Source organism: Oryctolagus cuniculus, chromosome 10 (assembly GCF_051225735.1).
Source record: "Oryctolagus cuniculus isolate XC-2025 breed Fujian yellow rabbit chromosome 10, ASM5122573v1, whole genome shotgun sequence".
Lineage (NCBI taxonomy): Eukaryota > Metazoa > Chordata > Mammalia > Lagomorpha > Leporidae > Oryctolagus > Oryctolagus cuniculus.
Window position 1 is genome coordinate 45,503,804 of NC_142876.1, and position 20,243 is coordinate 45,524,046.

At 44.0% G+C, this 20,243-nt stretch overlaps 1 protein-coding gene and 1 pseudogene across 4 annotated transcripts in view; both read left to right on the forward strand.

Annotated features, from left to right (window-relative positions):
* GAREM1 (GRB2 associated regulator of MAPK1 subtype 1) overlaps positions 1-20,243 on the forward strand; it is a 246,699-nt gene that overhangs the window by 183,655 nt on the left and 42,801 nt on the right. For all 3 annotated transcript variants that reach the window (XM_008261187.5, XM_002713492.6, XM_089305202.1), the window contains exon 3: positions 10,741-10,871. In XM_008261187.5, the coding sequence (XP_008259409.1) occupies positions 10,741-10,871 (131 nt within the window). The remainder of the gene's footprint in view (positions 1-10,740; positions 10,872-20,243) is intronic.
* On the forward strand, positions 12,722-13,828 carry LOC108177161 (heterogeneous nuclear ribonucleoprotein A3-like; annotated as a pseudogene). The gene has a single exon (XR_016214596.1). The product of XR_016214596.1 is annotated as a heterogeneous nuclear ribonucleoprotein A3-like (transcript).

The window sequence follows — 20,243 nt, forward strand, 5'->3', positions numbered from 1 at the left end:
ATGCAATGATGAAATAGCTGTATAAAACACTACTACTTGTTTTGAAAAGAATGGCATTATGTGTGGAGATAGATGATCAGATAACACCTCTGGACGTGTGTACAAGGTAATGATAGCAGCTACCTCCCCACAGAGATGGTAGGATAAGACAAAGAGGGAGACTGTTTACCCTATACCCTCTAGTACTAGTAAAATGTTGTAATGGGGCCAGTGCTGTGATGTAGCGTGTAAAGCCACCATCTATACTGCCGGCATTCCATTTGGGCATCAGTTCAAGTCCTGGTTGTTCCACTTCCAATCCAGCTCCCTGCTAATGCACCTGGGAAAGCAGTGGAAGATGGCCCAAGTGCTTGGGCCCCTGGAACCTTGTTGGGGACCCACATGAAACTCCTGGCTCCTGGCTTCAACCTGGCCAGCCCTGGCCATTGTGGCCATTTGGGGAGTGAAACAATGGTTAGAAGACCTCTCTCCCCGACCCCCTTGCTTCTTCCTCTCCCTCTCTGTAACTCTTTCTAAAAAAATAAATAAATTTTTCAGCAGAATGTTGGTAATCACATATATTAAGAAATTTTTTAAACTTTTTTTATGAAAAAGCAAACTAGGTAGCATTCGCAGATATGAAAGGTTTAGCTAAATGAGTTGTCACATATTGTTGGTGGAAGTGAACATTTCCATAAACTTTCACAAAGGCAATGTATTTGTTGCTGCTGTTCAAATTAACAAAGTGCATATCTTTTACCTGGAAATACTGCTAGTGCATTTCAGTCCTGTAGCGATAGAGACGCTAGTCTGCACACAGGCATCAGATAAAAATACAAGTGTTTTTGATGTTAGATCTTAATTTCTGCCCAGGTTTATCTATATCTCAAAAAATGGCAGCTAGTTTGCTGTTCGTGTCAATTGATAATTGAAGTGCTTCACATATAGAAATGGCTTAATGCTTCTAAGGTCTAGTTTTTGAGCCACTTAAAATGCATGTTGAGGCTGGTGTTTGACCTAGCGCTTTAAGACTCTTGCATCACACCTTGGAGCACCTGGGTTTGAGTCCTGGCTCCACTCCTGAGTTTAGCTTCCTGCTAATGCACACCCTGAGAGGCAACAATGATAGCTTAAGTAGTAGAATCCTTGCCACCCACATGGGAGACCTGGATTGAGTTCCTGACTCCTAGATTCAGCCTGCCCCAACCTTAGATGTTGCAGACATTTGAAGAGTGAACCAGCAGATGGGAGCATTTTCCCTCTTGTTCTCCCCTCCCCCCAAAATAATTCATTAATTAAACATATGTTGTATCTTTTGCTTTTAAAATTAATTATCCATTTAATTTGTACAATTGAGTTAAAACCATCAAACTTAACGTCAGTGGCCTATGTCTAGAAGGGTAAGAGAAGATAAGTTCATTCATTCAGTAAGCACCTACTTTATTCCACCTCCCTTCACAGCATCTTCAACATTCCAGGATTCCCTTTTCTTCATCTTTTTGCTCACTTTAGACATTTGCCAGGTGCTTGGGTATTCTGGTGCCATTTTGGTTGTTCTTGCTTGGTTTCCTATCTTACCACTTGGAATGATTTTCTGCAGCGTTTTTCTGCCCTGGCAATGAAGGAGATGCCAGAATGTTATTATGCACTTGAGTTATGGGCCCACAAATGGATACTGCAGGCCTGGGTTCTCAATGCATTTCTTTTTATTTACACACATAAAGTAGGCCACTGTGATAAAGGGAGGTGAACAGTAAAACTTGGGCTGTAAAAGAGGATTTAGCACAAGCCATGCCCCTTGCCAGCAGTGGTGGGGACCAGCGAGGCACAAATCACGAGGAGCCCCACCTTTGCCAATGACAAGGATGGATCTCCACTGGCCACTGGACATAACTTCTCAGGCAGTGGCAAATTCAGTGGACCTGAATTCCACCGCCTCCAGCTCACCCTGTCATTTCCATGCATCTCAGTTTTGTTGCTCTCGCGTCTTCATTAGCAAAATCTGTTGCTGTTTTTTGTTTCTGACAAGGGATCTTCCTCTCTAAGTACAGGAGAGTGTGTTGTGGTAGAATGGGGCTCCTTTACCCTTGAACAGGTGCTGGAAACATAGATTTGGAAGGAACAATTTGGAGCCCCTTAGCTGAGCTAAGTGCTTACCCATTGCCTGGTAAATTACTGCAGTGATCTCAAGGGACATGCAAAAAAAGTGGATATTTTCTGGATGGCAGTTCTTTTTTTTAATCTACATTAATGATGAGACAATTAGAAATACATCATGAAATCCAGCCTCGATCTTTTCCTGTCAGACATTCTTAAATGTATTTAAACTGTAATGGGTGAGCCTGGCCTTGTTGCTGATCAGTTCCTGGGAGTTTCAGGGACCGGCAGAAGGAACAGCTCTCACGACGGCAGACGTTTTTATGAAATCATCAAAGCTGTTGAAGGACAATGCAGCTTCCTCCCTCTCCAAGAACAGAGTCTGACAGTAACATCCCAGAACAGATGTTTCCACAATCTCCACATGTTTTTTATTTGGTGGCACAAAAGACTCTGTTACTTGTGAAATGGTCTATTAAAAAATTAGTTCCTCCATGTGGGGGTTGTGGGAATATGTGTTATGTAAATTGATTTCACTTTTGGCAGAGGACTGGCTCTTAACTCTAGATTTTCTCCAGGCTTTGACTCTGACAAGTTGGGGATTCTGGGCCATAGCAGTTACAGAAAACGTGGTGACACAATAGCCCAGCATCATTGCCAAAGTACTCAAAGTTGACTAATCTGAGAATGTCACACACTTTTATAAAAGAGTAGAAGCTAAGTGACGGTTCATAGAGATTTGGTCTTGCCAAGCATAGTGAGAAAATGTAAGCACTGGTATTTTCTGGTTATTTGCACCACTCTCCTAATACAAGTTATCTTCTAGATTGGATCCTTATTGATTGTAGACTCCCATTTAAAGGAAAACAGAAAAAATAAGTAAAGGAAAGCATGGACAACAGGATGTGGTGGCAGGTACCTCCTAAGAGACCCCAGTGCAGTGTTTAGGACTGGTCGTTTACATTTCTCACGTCCTGTCTTTCTATTCCTTCCTGTAGGACAGAGATGGGTAGACCATGGCCTGAGGTCAGGTATGACCTGCTTGTTTTTGTAAATAAAGCTCAGTTGGAACACAGCTGCTCCTGTTCATTTCTGTGTTGTCTGTGGCCGCCTGAGTAGTCGCAGTAGAGACCATTTATCCCATGAAGCCTAAAATATTTAGAGAACAAGTTTGCCAATCCCATGCAAGAAGAAGTCACATGTGTACTGTGACCCAGTGTTCAGATGTGATGTTATGTTGTGCACTGGTGGTGTCAGCAGTGGCCGCAGCAAAAGAATTTGGCTCCGTGTCTTGCACCGTTTTGCTGGTGGAGCCTACCAGTAGGCCAGAAGGCAGAACTTAGCAGACTCTGAGTCTGTGGATGGTGGATGTAAAATGTACAGTAGGTATCTGAAGCAAGTGCATCCCAGCAGTCCTGCCATCACTGGGTATCCGTCACGTGTCTGATTTGATCCATCATCTGACAGACCTCAACTGCTACCCAGCCATGTCAGCCTCCTAAGAAAGACTGAATCAATGAGAACACCTACGAGAGCTCCTATGTTGGCAGGCCCAGCATATCAGAGAATGACTGAGTTGGGAGCATTAGTAGGATGGGGTGGGCGTGGAACACGGGTGTGAACAGTGGATGATAGTGGGTGTTTGGTATAATAGGGACCCTGTTTCCATTTGGCAACACTCCAGCCAAGTTAGCGTGTGTGAGATGAAAGATGAGGATCTTTTTCAGTCTGAAACCCCAATGGCCCCCTTTTTACTTAAACACATTTATAGTGATTTAGCTGGAAGTAGTTCTTTGTCAGCTAATGTTGGTTCTAATCTTTAAAGCCATTCATGTCTGGCTTTAATCACATTTACTGTAATAGCTGCTCAAGATGAGGGGTGCGGGCAATGACACAGTTTAGTTAGATCCTAAAGGTAAAGACTTAGTAATAAATAAATAAATGTTCAGTAGTCCGAAGAGAAAAACATTACCTTAAGAAGACATTTGGAAGCTAGCACTGTGGCATAGCAGGTAAAGTCACTGACCGCCTGCAGCGCCAGCATCCCATATGGGCACTGGTTCAAGTCTTGGCTGCTCCACTGCCAATGCAGCTCCCTGCTAAGGTGCCTGGAAAAGCAGCAGAAGTTTTCACAAGTACCTGGGCCCCTATACCCATGTGGGAGACCCAGAAGAAGCTCCTTGCTCCTGGGTTCAGATCAGCCCAGTTCTGGCCATTGCAGCCATTTGCGGCCCCTGTACTCATGTGGGAGAGCCAAAAGAAGCTCCTGGCTGCTAGCTTTGGCCTGGCCTAGACCCAGTTGTGGGAGCATTTAGGGAGTGAACCAGTAGATGGAAGACTTGTCTCCCTCTGTCTCTCCCTTCCTCTGTGTGTAACTCTGCTTCTCAAATAAATAAATAGGGTCTGGCGCTGTGCCGAAGCGGGTAAAGCCGCCTCCTGCAGTGCTGGCATCCCTTATAGATGCCGATTCAAATCTCTGCTGCTCCCCTTCCAATCTAGCTCTCTGCTATGGCCTGGGAAAGCAATGGAAGATGGCTCAAATCCTTCGGCCTCTCCACCAACGTGGGAGACCAGAAGAAGCTCCTAGCTCCTAGCTTCAGTTCTGCTCGGCCCCAGCTGTTGCAGCCACCTGAGGAGTGAACCAGCAGATGGAAGACTCTCTTTCTCTGCCTCAGGCTCTCTGTAACTCTGCCTTTCAACAATAAATAAATCTTTAAATAAATAAATAAATAAATTTTTTAAAAAAAGGAGTTGGGTCACTGATACCCATGTGAAAATACCCTGAAAATATATGTATATAATTTCAGACATTAAAATTTATAGCATTTGGTCATATTCAGGGGTTGCTTTGCTTTTTTTCTCATTCTCTCCTCTGGGTACATCAAAGTTTCATAGGCTAACAGAACCATTGGTTCTGACGTCTTCCTGGCCAATGAGAGGACAGACACAAATGACTGTGCAGACTAATGTGCCATGGCTCCACCAAACACCATCATTCATGTGGTCCATTTACCAAAATGCAATATTATAGGATCCTGGACACATTCAGAAAGTCACTGAAGAATGCTTACAGAGGGAGCACTGAAGGTGAAAGAAGAGAGGATAGAGTTGGTTCTGTCAAGAAACTGAGGCTCTGCTGTTTGAACCAAAATTTCAGTCATCCTGGCAGATAGGACAAAAAAAAAAAAAAAAGAGTTCTACACCTTCCTTGTGGGAGAAAACATTCTACTTTGTCAGGAGACACTTCGTTTCTCTAGCATGGCGCCACCATAGGCTCCTGTACTTAAGCACTGGAGCAGTGTCTGCAGTCACATGGCCCTACCCTGGCCTGCACAGCAGCCACCAGGCACATGTGGCTGGGAGAGTTTGAAATGCAGCTTGTCCAGATGGCAGTGGTCCATGAGCGTAAAGCTTACACCGGATTTAAGAGACTTAACGAGGCAGAAAGAACAATGCAATGCATTGATGGTGTTTATATTAATTTAGGTGTGTTCACTTAAATAAAGCATTGGTAAAATTAATTTAACTTTTTTCCCTTTTTTTTAAATGAGGCTGCCAGAAAATATGTAACTGTGTAAGTGGCTTGCACTATATTTTTGTTAAGACTGATACTTAAGGTAATGTCTCATTTGACATAGTAGAGAATAATATTAGGGTACAGTGAAGAATATATCTTTGGCCTGCATATACATTTCTGAAAGGACAGCAGAATTTAGTGTAGGCATGTAGCTTTTAGATAATTCCTGGTATTAGAGATTTAGTATCTGCCAACCACTTAATGAGTGTCTGGCATACATACAAATCCCTCCATCTTAGGAAAATTTTTCTAAAATATTAATCACAAATTTAAAATAAATTGTTTCATACTCTTGAAAAGATATCATCTGCAGGTCTTCATGAAACTTTACTTGGTTTCATGGTCGTTGGCTTGAATTGTGTACAGGTTCCAAATCTACAATTGCCTTTCTTACTCATCTAACAAATTAGAAAATGTAAATCACAATTACAGATAAATGGAAATTCTGGCAAATATCTGGGGTCTCTGTCCACTGATTCCAGAAGTTCTAACCAGATGGACCTATACATTTTAATTCCACTGTTGACTGCTTTTGCACCAGGTAGATCACATTGCAATGCCAAAGGAGTGTCTGTTTTGTCTTGGAAGAAAATTTCCAGTGATTATCTATCTATCTGTTCTGTACTTGAATCAGTTCCTGGAAAGGACTTCTTGAGATTATGGACAGCATTCAGGGCAAGATTTTTTAACTAGGCCACTCTCCTCTGCCTGGATTTTGAGCTCTCTTCCTCCAGAGTGAAAAAACCTACTCCATCACAGCCCACAATCCATTGATCACACTACTTTTTTTCACTGTCCCTCTTCACTCCCATCCAAGATCTCGGTCCCTCTTTCCCCAGCCTATGTTCCCTGTCATAATCAGTCCCTTGCACATAGCCTGACTGCATTGCCCCTCTGGCTTGTCACATTCACTTAGCAGTTCCATAGCCTTGGCTGAATCCAAATCTCTGCCTACTTAGTGCTGGTGCCTGTACATCTGACCTTAGCTGGAGAAAACCACAGCTCCACCCTCTAGTTTTGTTTTTAACCCATGACCGTGAACCTCAGCAGTTACTCACTCTCATGGGGCCTTCTACAGTCCTCTCCTCTTTCCTTAGCGCTCTAACACCTCTCAATTGATGCTTTCCTTCCAACTGTGGCTGAAAACTTTGTGGCAATAAAAGGGGACTGAAGAGGCGCTCCCTGTGCTCCTGTCTCAAGGCAGCTCCTCTGTTCCAGCATTAGATGTAGCCCCTCTGCCTGCTCAGTGGCAGGGCTCCAGTAACCCCTCCCATCATGAGCCTCTCCCTGTTGGTCATTCCATCAACACCCACGCATGCTGTTACCTCTCCGATCATATTAGGGAGAATGAAAGCAGTCCCTGAATCCCACTTCTGCTTCCAGCCTCACCTACAACTCCATGTCTCTTCCCCTTATTGCAAAACTCTCCAAATATCGCCTGGTGTTCATTCTTATTCTTGATTTCTTCCTTCTCTGTCACCTCTTATTTTAATTTAATTTGATTTATGTATTTGAGAGAGAGAGAGAGAAAGCACTCCCCCATCCACTGATTTACTCCCCAAACACCTACCACAATTGGGGCTGGGCCAAAGCCAGTAGCTAGGAACTAAGTCTGCCATATGGGTAGCAGGAACCCAATCACTTGGGCCCAATCATAGTACCTCCCATGGTCTGCATTGGCACGAAGCTGAAAGTAGGAGCTGCAGACGTGAATCCAATCCAGGCACTCCAGTGTGGGATGCAAGCATCTTAACCAGTGGGCTAAACCCCACTCCTTGGGCTCCCTTGAATTGGGGTCTATCAGGCTTCTGGCCCAGCCATTCCACTGCTCTTATCAAAGTCCCTAATTCAGTACAAGATGCTAAATCTCACAGTTCTTAGTCACATTTCGGTGCCCTGTTAGCATTTTGCATTGCTTTCCTTCTTGAAGCGTCCTGGCTTAGAAGACACATGTCTTCCTCATTTGCCTCGTTCCCCTGACCAGTCCATCTCAGTCTCCTGGGATACAAAGCTCTCTTTGCTGTCTGCCTACCTTCAAGCCCCAAATCACCATCCTTAAAGTGGCATGGCTTAAAAAAATTATTTATTTATTTATTTATTTTGACAGAGTTACAGAGAGAGAGAGAGATCTTCCATCCACCGGTTCACTCCCCAAATGGCTGCAATACCCAAGGCTGAACCAGGCCAAAGCCAGGAGCCAAGAACATTATTCAGGTCTCCCATGTGGGTAGCAGGGGCCCAAGTATGTGGACCATCTTCTGCTGCTTTCCTAGGTGCATTAGCAGGGAGTGGGATCAGCAGGACTTTAACTGGCGCTCATATGCAATGCTGGCATCGCAGGTGGTAGCTTAACCCCCTGCACCACAACGCTGGCCCCAGTGGCATAGCTTTAAATAGCATCTGTGTGCTGATGACTCCCAGCTGATTATTTCCAGCCAGACCTCCCACCTTGCCTCCCAGATTATATGTCCATCTAAGAACTTTTTGGATCTCTCCATTTGTGGGTCCAGTGGACATCTCGAACTGAACCCCGATGCCCCCTCTACCCCTCAAACCTGACTCGGTTCATGGCAGCTCTGAACCTTCAGTTGTGCAGGGCAGACTCCTGGCACTTTCTCATGGCTTCCATGCCTGCCATCTCATACCTCCTCACTGCTTTCTCTGCCTCTTCTCAACATAACCACCACAGGTATCCTCTGTAGCATCGGTTAAATCACCTCATCTCCACTGTTAATGGAGAGCAAACAATTCCCTATCAGCCCTAATGATCTGACTACCTTTTACCTCTGTGTCTTCTCTGTCATCCCATACTCACCTCACACCAGCCATGCTGGCAGCATGCCATGCAGGTGCCCACCCAGCTGAGGCTCTTTACGAGAGGAAGTCTCCTGTGTTTAAAATTAGGAGAACTCCACCCCTATCTCCCAAGTATGTTGCTGCCTCACCTACCTCCAAGGTCACCTCAGCAGCACCTGCTCTGGTCATCCTGCACTCTCATCCCCCTGCTCTGGCCTGTTTTCAGTGGCACCTGTCACCCTCCGACATCCTACACACTGCTCAGTTACTGTAATTATTATCTATTTCCTGCTGGGATGTCAGTTCTGTGCTGGGTGTCTAGAACAGCACTTCAGCCTGAGATTATGAGTGAAAGTTTCCCCATGTCTGCCTGATATTGGATGGAAACATGCCGAGATCTGCCTCTGATAGCTTTGAATCCTTTTTAAGTTTCTCAAACAGGATTGTAAACAGGATTCAGAAAATAACTGCTAAGAAGCATTGTGTCCTTGACTTGATTGCATACGAGCTTTTATTCTAAACACAACTGCTCCAGAATGTAGCAGCAGTGTCATACATATTGATATGGTGTAAACAACATAATAGATCCTTGACATTTTTAAGGATACATTCAAGTTCTTCACAAATCTCTCATACTGTGGATACTATGATAGTATATTCTCACATGAATTCCATGCACAGCAATAAAAGGCAGGCAGGCACATGGCGCTCACTCCACAGCCAGCCTCTCTGCTAATCCTTCTCATTGTGCCTCAGTAGTGTCCACTTTACAGCAGCTCGTGAACCCCTGACATTGCCCGCACACTATGAAAGCCAAGAACATTAGAATGTTTGGTGCACAGTATCTGATTTGAGCCCTGGCCGTGCCACTTTGGATCCAGCTTCCTGCTAATGCTCATCCTTGGAGACTGCAGGTGGAGGCTAAAGTACTTAGGTCCCAGCCACCCTCATGGGAGACCCAGAGTTCTGTTCTCTTTGCCTATGACTGGCCCAGTCCTGGCTGTTGCAGGCGTCTGGGGAGTGAACCAGCAGATGGAAGATCACTCTTATCTGTGTGGGTGTGTGTCTGTTTGTGTGCATTTGTAACTGCCTTTCAAGTAATATGAAAATAAATAAAAATAAAATGAAACCAAGAATATCAATTCTGTGAAATCCAGGAGTCTGGTATGTTACTTTATTTAAAAATGTTTAAATACTAACTTTAAAAAATATTAGTTCTACCAGCTTACTGGGCCTTGGTTTTAGGCTTCTACTATGTGCAGGTGTTTTTACAACTGAGTAACAATTTACTGTTAAAACAAAATGGGGGGCCAGCACTGTGGCTCACTTGGTTAATCCTCCACCTGCAACGCCGGCATCCCATATGGCCGCCGAGTTCTAGTCCCACTTGCTCCTCTTCCAGTCCAGCTCTCTGCTGTGGCCCAGGAATGCAGTGGAGGATGGCCCAAGTGCTTGGGCCCCTGCACCCGCATGGGAGACCAGGAGGAAGCACCTGGCTCCTGGCTTCTGATCGGCACAGCTCTGGCCATAGTGGCCATTTGAGGAGTGAACCAACGGAGGGAAGACTTTTCTCTCTGTCTCTCTCTCTCACTGTCTGTAACTCTACCTTTCAAATAAATTTAAAAAAAAATGAACAACAGAGTTTTCACTCTTTTTTTAAAAGATTTATTTATTTCTTTATTTATTTGAAAGTCAGAGTTACACAGAGAGATAAGGAGAGGTAGAGAGAGAGTCTTCCATCCGATGGTTCACTCCCCAGTTGGCCACAACAGCTAGAGCTGCACTGATCCAAAGCCAGGAGGTTCTTCCAGGTCTCCCATGCAGGTGGAGGAGCCCAAGGACTTGGACCATCTTCTACTGCTCTCTCAGGCCATAGCAGAGAGCTGGATTGGAAGTGGAACAGCTGGGATTTGAACTGGTACCCATTTGGGATGCTGGCTCTGCAGATGGCGGCTTTACCCGCGCTACACCACAGCACTGGCCAAGTTTTCACCTTTAAGACCAAATACCAAGTAAGCATCTCAGTTTGATTTTGGACCTCTAATAATAGTCTCTGAATGTAAACAAAAAGAAAAATACCTGGTTGTTTTCATTTTTAAACTGGTATCTAAACATATATATAGTATATTCTAGTTTAACAAAGATTTCTGCCATGCCAACTTTTAAAACAACTAAAAATGAACAGGAATCTGATAAAGAAGGGTTGACATAGACAAAGAGGATGCTGTCGCCACAGTGACAGCTGTCCAGTGAAAACATCTCACGTCTCTTCCGGTTATCATGTGTTTTAGGGCAATTCAAGCTGCTGGAGCAAGACCGAGATATAAAGGAGCCAGTGCAATATTTCAACAGTGTGGAGGAGGTGGCTAAAGCATTTCCTGAACGCGTGTACGTCATGGAGGAAATAACATTCAACGTGAAGGTAGCTCTTGAAGAACCAAATATTTACCCTCTCTAAACCCACTTCACTTCCAAGTCTGTGTGTACACAGTAAGTGCGCATCTGTGCTTCCCAGGAGAGGAGAGTTCCATCTTCCTCATGGGTTAGTGTTTGTGGGTAGAATTTCATACAATGAAGAGCTGACCTGATTCCCTGACAGTGTACCATATTTATTAGCATTGTCTAATTGTTTTGTGTTTTTAATTTAGACTTCAGTCCCTAATGTGTAACAGTTTTTTGGCCAGATTTGTGAAGCTGGATGTTCCACTTTTAGGAACAGCAGGCATATGATAAAAACAAATGCCAACATTTATTTTTAAAAAAGAAAAAAAGGGGGGGAGGGACTTCCAGAGCATGCCATGAGTTCAGCAATATATTCATTCCATTCTTAGTGGACTATTTCAATACATGCAGAGAAAATTGATTTATAGAATGTTGCCCAGAGAAAAGCTAAATTGTATTTGCTGTGCTTCATTTGTTTTGCATCTTTAAAGGGACAGTATACTCCCTGTCAACAGGTTGGGTGAGCTTCTTTGACTAGACTTGATTTTGAGGAGCAATGCCACCAACTAGAGCCAATCTGACAACCTGAAAACCTTCTGCATTTTCTTTAGCAACATTCACCATTCCACCGAAGCATTTTAGAAAGTATTCATTGAAAAAACTTTCTTTTTAACGTCATGTCTGCAGGAAGTCCAACTAAGTCATGTTCTCTGGATGTTTTAACATTTAGGGACAAGGTTCTTATTTCTTAGAAATCTAGTCAATGTGAAAAACAGACCGCAAGGTATCTTGGCCCAGAGCACGTCATAGTGTCTTTGTGGATGGGTGAGTCACTCCACCCACACCCTTCTGGAAAGCAAGGAAATGCCTGAGACGGACTCCTCACTGGAGAAGTGGCTGTGCCCTGTTGATTAGCTAAGCGTGGTCATTCTGTTATCCAGAGCCGCTATGTTCTACTCTTTTTAGTTTTATTATTAAGGTGGATGAGGTTTTAGACTTCATGAAACCTTCACTAAGTAAACCATGCTTATATACAAAAGCATTTCTGTAATTTTTAACACCTTCAGTGGCCCAGGACACAAGACATTAAGACCACTTGCATTCATTTACATTGAAAATTTGTGAGAACTTGTTCATTTTTAAGATTCACTGGCCAGAAGTTAATTAAATCCTATTCCACTAGTACCTTGATATGATTTAAATCTCTCCTTAAAACATATTTAGAGTTTTCTCAATGAAAAAAAAGTTGTTTAGAAAAGAAAGTTAATGTGTGTAAGCTCTTCTCTAGCAAGATTTCATTTGGAATGAATGGTAAAAGGCATAAAATTTTTTATGACTTTTAAGGTTTCCTCCAGTATCAAAATATAACTTTCTGTCTTTTACTACATATTATTTGTATACACTATTTTATTTATTTATTTATTTGACAGATAGAGTTAGTGAGGGAGAGAGACAGAGAGAAAGGTCTTCCTTCCATTGGTTCACCCCCGAAATGGCCACAAAGGCCGGTGCTGGACTGATCCGAAGCCAGGAGCCAAGTGCTTCTTCCTGGTCTCCCACGCAGGTGCAGGCGCCCAAGCACCTGGGCCATCTTCCACTGCCCTCCCGGGCTACAGCAGAGAACTAGACTGGAAGAGGAACAACTGGGACTAGAACCCGGCACCCACATGGGATGCTGGCGCCACAGGCGGAGGATTAACCAAGTGAGCCACGGCACCGTCCCCTGTCTACACTATTTTTAAAAGATATTTCAGGCAGCTTTTTATTGGTGGATTTTGTATTTAAATCAGCAGTGTTTAAAAAATACTGAGCCTCTCAGTCCCATATTGAACTCGAGTTGGAAGAGGCGAGTCCAGTCTCAAAATCGAGGGCCATGATCCAAAGGAACCAGAGCAGTTGAGGAAACTGTTTATTGGTGGTCTGAGCTTTGAAACTACAGATGATAGTTTGAGAGAACATTTTGAGAAATGGGGCACACTCACAGATTATGTGGTAAAGATAGACCCCCAAACAAAACGTTCCAGGGGCTTTGGTTTTGTGACTTACTCTTGTGTTAAAGAAGTGGATGAAGCAATGTGTGCTCGACCACACAAGGTTGATGGGCGTGTTGTGGAACCAAAGAGAGCTGTTTCTAGAGAGGATTCGGTAAAGCCTGGTGCCCATCTAACAGTGAAGAAGATTTTTGTTGGTGGTATTAAAGAAGATACAGAGGAATATAATTTAAGAGACTACTTTGAGAAGTATGGCAAGATGGAAACCATAGAAGTTTTGGAAGACAGGCAGAGTAGGAAAAAAAGAGGATTGGCTTTTGTAACTTTGGACGATCATGATAGAGTTGATAAAATCGTTGTTCAGAAATACCACACTATTAATGGGCATAGCTGTGAAGTGAAAAGGCCCTTTCTAAACAAGAGATGTGGTCTGCTGCTGGATCACCAAGAGGTCGTGGAGGGGGATCTGGCAACTTTATGGATCGTGGAGGAAACTTGGAGGTGGTGGAGGTAATTTTGGCCACGGTGGAAACTTTGGTGGAAGAGGAGGCGATGGTGGTGGAGGTGGTGGCAGCAGAGGAAGTTATGGAGGAGGTGATGGTGGTTACAATGGTTTTGGAGGTGATGGTGGCAACTATGGTGGTGGTCCTGGTTATAGCAGCAGAGGAGGCTATGGTGGTGGTGGACCAGGATATGGAAACCAAGGTGGTGGGTACAGTGGAGGAGGAGGATATGATGGTTACGATGAAGGAGGAAATTTTGGAGGTAACGTTGGTGGTGGTGGAAACTACAGTAATTTTGGTAATTATAGTGGACAACAGCAATCAAATCACGGACCCATGAAAGGGGGCAGTTTTGGTGGAAGAAGCTCGGGCAGTCCTTTTGGTGGTGGTTATGGATCTGGTGGTGGAAGTGGTGGATATGGTAGCAGAAGGTTCTAAGAAAACAGCAGAAAAGGGCTACAGTTCTTAGCAGGAGAGAGAGCGAAGATTTGTCAGGAAAGCTGCAGGTTACTTTGAGACAGTTGTCCCAAATGCGTTAGAGGAACTGTAAAAATCTGCCACGGAAGGAACGATAATCCATAGTCAGAAAAGTTACTGCAGCTTAAACAAAAACCCTTCTTGGCCAGCGCCGTGGCTCACTAGGCTAATCCTCCACCTAGTGGCGCCGGCACTCCGGGTTCTAGTCCCGGTCGGGGCGCCGGATTCTTTCCCGGTTGCCCCTCTTCCAGGCCAGCTCTCTGCTGTGGCCCAGGAAGGCAGTGGAGGATGGCCCAAGTACTTGGGCCCTACACCCCATGGGAGACCAGGAGAAGCACATGGCTCCTGCCTTCGGATCAGCACGGTGCGTGGGCGGCAGCGTGCCAGCCGTGGCGGCCATTGGAGGGTGAACCAATGGCAAAAGGAAGACCTTTCTCTCTGTCTCTCTCTCACAGTCCACTCTGCCTGTCAAAAAAAAAAAAAAAAAAATTAAGGAATTTTTAACTTTAAAAAAAAATACTGAAACACAAACCTTTTGATAGAATTTTTTAATATATAGAGTAACCTGATTGATTACATTCATTAAAATGTTTATATTAGAGATGCCATTTAAGAATTCAGAAGCACAAATGAGTGTATGAAATGCGAACATCCATGAAGATAACAAGATTTGGGTTGAGCTCCATGTTTTACAAACATAAATATTTAATATCTCTAGTTTATTGCAGCTAAAGTTTTAAAATCTATCACATCTAGCTTGCATGAATCATTAAGACATTATCCAATTCTGCTCAGAGAACAATTTGATATAGGAACCTCAGAAAATTTGCATAAAGAAATATGGAAAAATGTTCATGTTTATTGAATAAACTGCTAAGTGAATAAATAAACTGATGAGAGCTTTGGCAAAGTTGGCAGGATACTGCTTAAGCTAAGAATAAGTGTAGGCAGTCATGGTCTTCTTCAATTAAAAGTAGATTTGATTATGACATCTGTCTAAGAAGTATGGAGAGCATAAAAAAATGGAATGTTTGATTATAACTTCCTGCAGAGAGAGAGAGGAAAAATGAAAACCAGTTATGTTTATTCACAAACACACCTATTATCCAGGAGCAGTATTTTAAAAGATAAATTTCAAGCCTCCTTTGACAATTGCAACCTCTTTTCTTCACTTCAGAAACAGCATCAATTAGACCATTAGAATTAACCATTGAAGCAAACCCTTGCAGTTAAGAATTGATAACTGCATCATGAGAATTGAAAGACACAACTACTGTTGGAAATATTTTTATGTCTATATGTGTGGTAAATACAAGTCCAAATTGAAATGAATCATAACATAGAGTAGAGCATTTTTCTTCCAAGACTAGCAAAATTTTTAAGTCAGTGGATAGAGCTATTTATACCTTTATTTTAAAATGCAGTATTCCTTAAATGTGAAATTAAAGAAAATTTGTCTCTAGAAAAAATGCGTTATGTTTAAAATGATCTGCCTGGTTGCCTCACCATTGATGAGCTGCGGGAAGTTTCCAGTTCTTTAACCAGCACGTACATGTTGACTCGCCCCTAAAAGCCCAGCACTGTTCTAGGCACTGTAGGTACATAGTGCATACCCAAGTTCCTGCCTGCATGGAGATGATGGACTGAGAGGAGAGACGGACATTAAATAAATAAATAGGACCTCCAACTAAAGAGTCCAAGAAGGCAGTTTGTTATACAGGTCTGGAGCTTGGAGAAAGATCTGGGTTTGGGGTTTACATTTGGAGCTTTTTGACTTCTGGAAGATATTTGAAACCAGGGGTATAGTTGAGTTTATGTCCATCAGTGGTTCTTAATCAAGAACAATTTTGTCCCTCAGGGATATTTGGTAATGTCTGCATGATTGTCATGACTAGGGCACGGAGGCTGATGTGTGCATCTGATGGATGGAGACCAGGGATGCCCATAAGCATTCCACAGTGCACAGGGCAGGCTTCTACTGCAACAAATTACCCCACCCCGAATGTCCACAGTGCCGATCTTGAGAAAGCCCAATCTGGACACTAGGTAAAGAGGCGAGGAGTTCCCCTCAGTGTTTAGGGTTCCAGAAGAGGAGGTTGAGAAGGGCAGCAGTGAGGTAGAAGGACAGAAGAGCATGTGGTGCCCCAGAAGCCAAATTCGAGGAGAAATGAGAACTGTGCCAAATGCTACGTAGCAATTGAATTAGAGGAGATTTCAGAACTAAATGAAATTTAGCAAAACGGGAAGCCATTGGTAGCCTTGGCAGGAAGGAATTCTTAATCAGCTCAGAGACCTGAAAAGTAAAGCAGAGTAGTAGTGCAGTGGGGTGGGCCGGGAGTTTTGTCAAATTCAATTTCAAGTAAGATTACTCAGCATCACCCTTTCTTCTTTCCAGCCATCTTCAGCTTCCTGGAGGCAGGTACAGAGTAGATAGAAAGATGGATTCAATCAGAGTTGAGGTTCTGCCAGGTGAGCATGTAACCCAGATCAGCCTAAGTGTTCATGGAGGATGCCCCAGAATGACAGCCCCAGAATGACAGGCATCACTGAGCTGGCGAATCCTCACTGTGTAAGGAAGTGTGAGTACAAGATGTGTCGCTCCCCCTCTTCACGGAGGAACGACACAGGACCCTGCGCTGTTCTTTTGTCTGCTCGGCCCTTCCCGGGTTTGCTGCTGGTCCTTCCCGGGTTGGCTGCCGTCCCTCCACCTCCGTGGAGGGGCAGGCCCCCCTGCCACTTTCCCCACTTCCGCGGGGGAGCGGCACACTGCCGGCCGGCTCTCTCGGGGGCTTCTCAGATGTTCCTTCAGATAGATGTTCCTGGTGCATGTTGTCTCTCTCCTCCTTTATAGTCCTCTTCCACCGATCCCAACTCTGCTACCCACACGCCGAGTACACTGCTCTCCTCCAATCAGGAGCAGGATCAGCTCCTGCAGGTCATCACTCAAGTTGGCGAGAGGCAGCTGTGTAGAAGCTGTTTACTCCTCTCCCAGCGCCATATTGTGGGAGAGCAGATGCATAGAATATGTCTTAATTCCAGTAACCTAGTCTAATCCGAGTTGCTCCCCACAAAGATGTTTAACTCCAGTGAAAGTTCCATTTCTGATGGGGCTAAGAAACTTTTTTTTTTTCATTAATAAATGTGAATTTACAAAGTACAACTTTTGTATTGTTGTGGCTCCCCCCCCAACCTCCCTCCCTCCCGCAGCCCTCCCCTCTCCCACTCCTTCTCCCATCCCAGCCTTCATCGAGTTTCATTTTCAATTACCTTCATATGCAGAAAGATCAACTTAGTATATACTAAGCAAGGATTTCAGCAGGCTGCACTCACACAACCGCACAAGGTATAGGGTATTGTTCGACTAGTAGTGTTGTTAAGGATCTTTTGAAGTAGATAATATTTGAGAACGTGAGGTGCAAAATAGGAACTAAAAATGTAAGGTGGGACAGTCAAGAAAATGAAGCAGTATGTGAGCAAGCGACCTCTTGCTGATCATTTGTGTGTATCTCCTCCAGTCCCTGCAAAGCTAAAGGAATTCCATGTTTACAGAAAAGCAGTCAGGGGGCTGACACTGTGGTGCAGCAGGTTAAATCACCAACTGTGAATGCTAGTGCCAGCATCCCATCTGGGTGCCAGCTTGAGTTCCAGCTGCTCTACTTCCAATCCATCTCCCTGCTAACGCACCTGGGAAAGTAGCAGAAAATGACCCAAATATCTGGGCCCGTGTTGCCCACATGGGAGATCCAGATGAAACTCCTGGCTCCTGGCTTCTCATCTGAGCCAGCCCTGACTGTTGTGATCATTTGAGAAGTGAACCAGCAGATTGAAGAACTCTTCCATCTGTCACTCTGCCTTTTCAAATAAACAAAATAAATTTTAAAAAAAAGATTAATAGCTACTACCTACCTTTTTCACTTTTTTTTTTTTTTTTTTTTTTTTTTTACTGTTCAGCTTTGGATTGCCAAGAAGAAATATTTTTCGTTGTTTATTTGTTTTCCTGCATATTTGTATATATGTTTTTTTTAAAAAAAAAAAAGATTTATTTATTTGAAAGTCAAGAGTCACACAGAGAGAGAAGAAGAGGCAGAGAGAGGTCAGTCTTCCATCCACTGGTTCACTCCCCCAATTGGCCACAAAGGCTGGAGCTGTGCTGATCCGAAGCCAGGAGCCAGGCACTTCCTCCAGGTCTTCCTACACGGGTGCAGGGGCCCACGGACTTGGCCATCTTGTACTGCTTCTCCAGGCCATAGCAGAGAGCTGGATCAAAAGAGGAGCAGTCAGGACTCAAACCGGCACCCATATGGGATACCGGCACTGCAGGTGGCTGCTTTACCTGCTACACCATAGCGCCGGCCCCTGTATATACTTCTAATAGCTTTTTCTGTCTTAATTATTTTTTATTTTCTCATCAATCAACTATATTCTCATGTTTATTCCCAAAATCAGCAAATTCATATTTCCTGAGTTGGCAATCTCACAAAAGGCTCATCCCTCCACTTTTTGGTAACAAACAGCCACACCAACAGTTTCCAGGTCATTGATTTTTTTTTTTCCTTAAACAAGCCATCATGTGCTAATTAGTGAATTGGACTGTGTAGTGGCTCAGGCTCCAAAGTCAAAACTGAGTTCAGACCCCAGCTCCAGGCAGTGACTGTGACCAGGGACAAGTTACAGGACCCCTTGGATCCATGGTGTCTTTGTCTACAGAAGGGGGGCCATACCACTCAACCCAGCCCATAGGTTTGTTGTGAGAGTTAAGTAAGGCACTCAAGTCCTTTGCAGTTGCCTGTATGCCTGTTTTTTGTAAATAAAGTTTTACTGGTACAAAGCAAAGCCCACTTGTTTGTGTTGTGTCTCTGGCTGCTTTCAGGCCAGCAGCACAGTTGAGTGGTTGCAACAGATTATATGACCCACAGAGCCTAAATTGACTATCGTTTAGCCCTGTAAGAAAAATTAGCCAATTCCTCATTCAGAACATAAATTCATACTAAATTGTTTTAAGTTTGTAAACATTTTCCTACCAGATTATTAGGCTTATTCTTTATTTAATACTTTACACTCAGTGTCTTAATATTAAGAATTCAGTGTATAATAGCTTTTTTTGTTATTGTTTTAAAATACTCCACTTCAAATACTGTCTTGGGAGGCTTATTTCCTAGTGAATTATTTTAAATATCTTCCAGCCTTTCAAACCTCATCCAGTAATGAGAAATTTTCCCACACATGCCTTCCCTGCCATCAAACTAATGAGTCACAAATCCACTTTGGATTTAATTTCTGTCTTTACAGTGACAGTTTGAGTGGGAGAGAGAAGGAGCAGCCTTTGATTTGGCGTCGCGTCTGAGGTATCCTGTCGTCACTGCTGTAGACCAAAAGCTTTCTACATTGAAAATTACTGCGCTCAAATCTGAGGGAGCCCAGATTCCCTAATCTGGATGCTATAATGTTACTATTTTGGTTTCAGCTAGTGAGGTCCATGCTTTCAGCTGTTCCAGTGCAGATTTCCCCAAAGGCAAAATAACAAGTTTGCATTGTCTCAGCCAGGGAAGGCAACCCACTCGGAGTGTGGGATTTCAGGGAGAGGTGGAGGATGGGCACCACCTCTGCTGGCTGAGACTCTTAAAGAACCGTTTCCAAACCCTGTGGTCCAGGGAAGGATCTGAACTGGCCGCCCTGTCACCTGCATATCAGCTGCTGAATCTGGGCTTGGCACCTGCCACGGGTGGGGGTGTCAGTGCCTAACACAGCAGAGCTGCTGTCGTGAAGGGAGAAGGATGTTAGGGATGCCTTTAAAAAAATTGTTTATTTGAAAGTCATAATGACAGACACAGAGAGAGGGAGGCAGGCAGAGAAAGGTCTTCCATAACCTCTGGTTCCCCAGATGCAATAGCCAGGGTAGGGCCAGGATGATGTCCAGAGCCAGGAACTCCATCCTTCTCTCCCATATGAGTGGCCAGGACCCAAGTACTTAAGCCATCTTCCCCTGCCTTCCCAGGAGCATTAGCAGGAAGCTGGATCAGAAGCAGAGAATCTGGGACTCCAACCAGCATGCTGATATGAGTTACTGGTGTCACTGGCAACACCTTAACCCATAGCACCACCATAGCAGCTCCAGGCGTGCCCTTTTTTTATAGGAAAAAGAAAATCATAAGAACTTACATGGGCCTGAGCTTCTCTGTACACACAGTCTCTGAGTTACAATGATTTGACTTGGGATTTTTTTCACTTGACCATGGTGTGATACATTAAAACTGTACCATGAGTTTTGAATTTAGATCTTTCCCAGGCTGGCAGTATACAGTACAGTGCTGTCTGGTGAAGCTGGGCAGTGGTAGCAAGTGCAGCTCCCATTCAGCCCTGTGATCAGGAGAGTGAACAGCA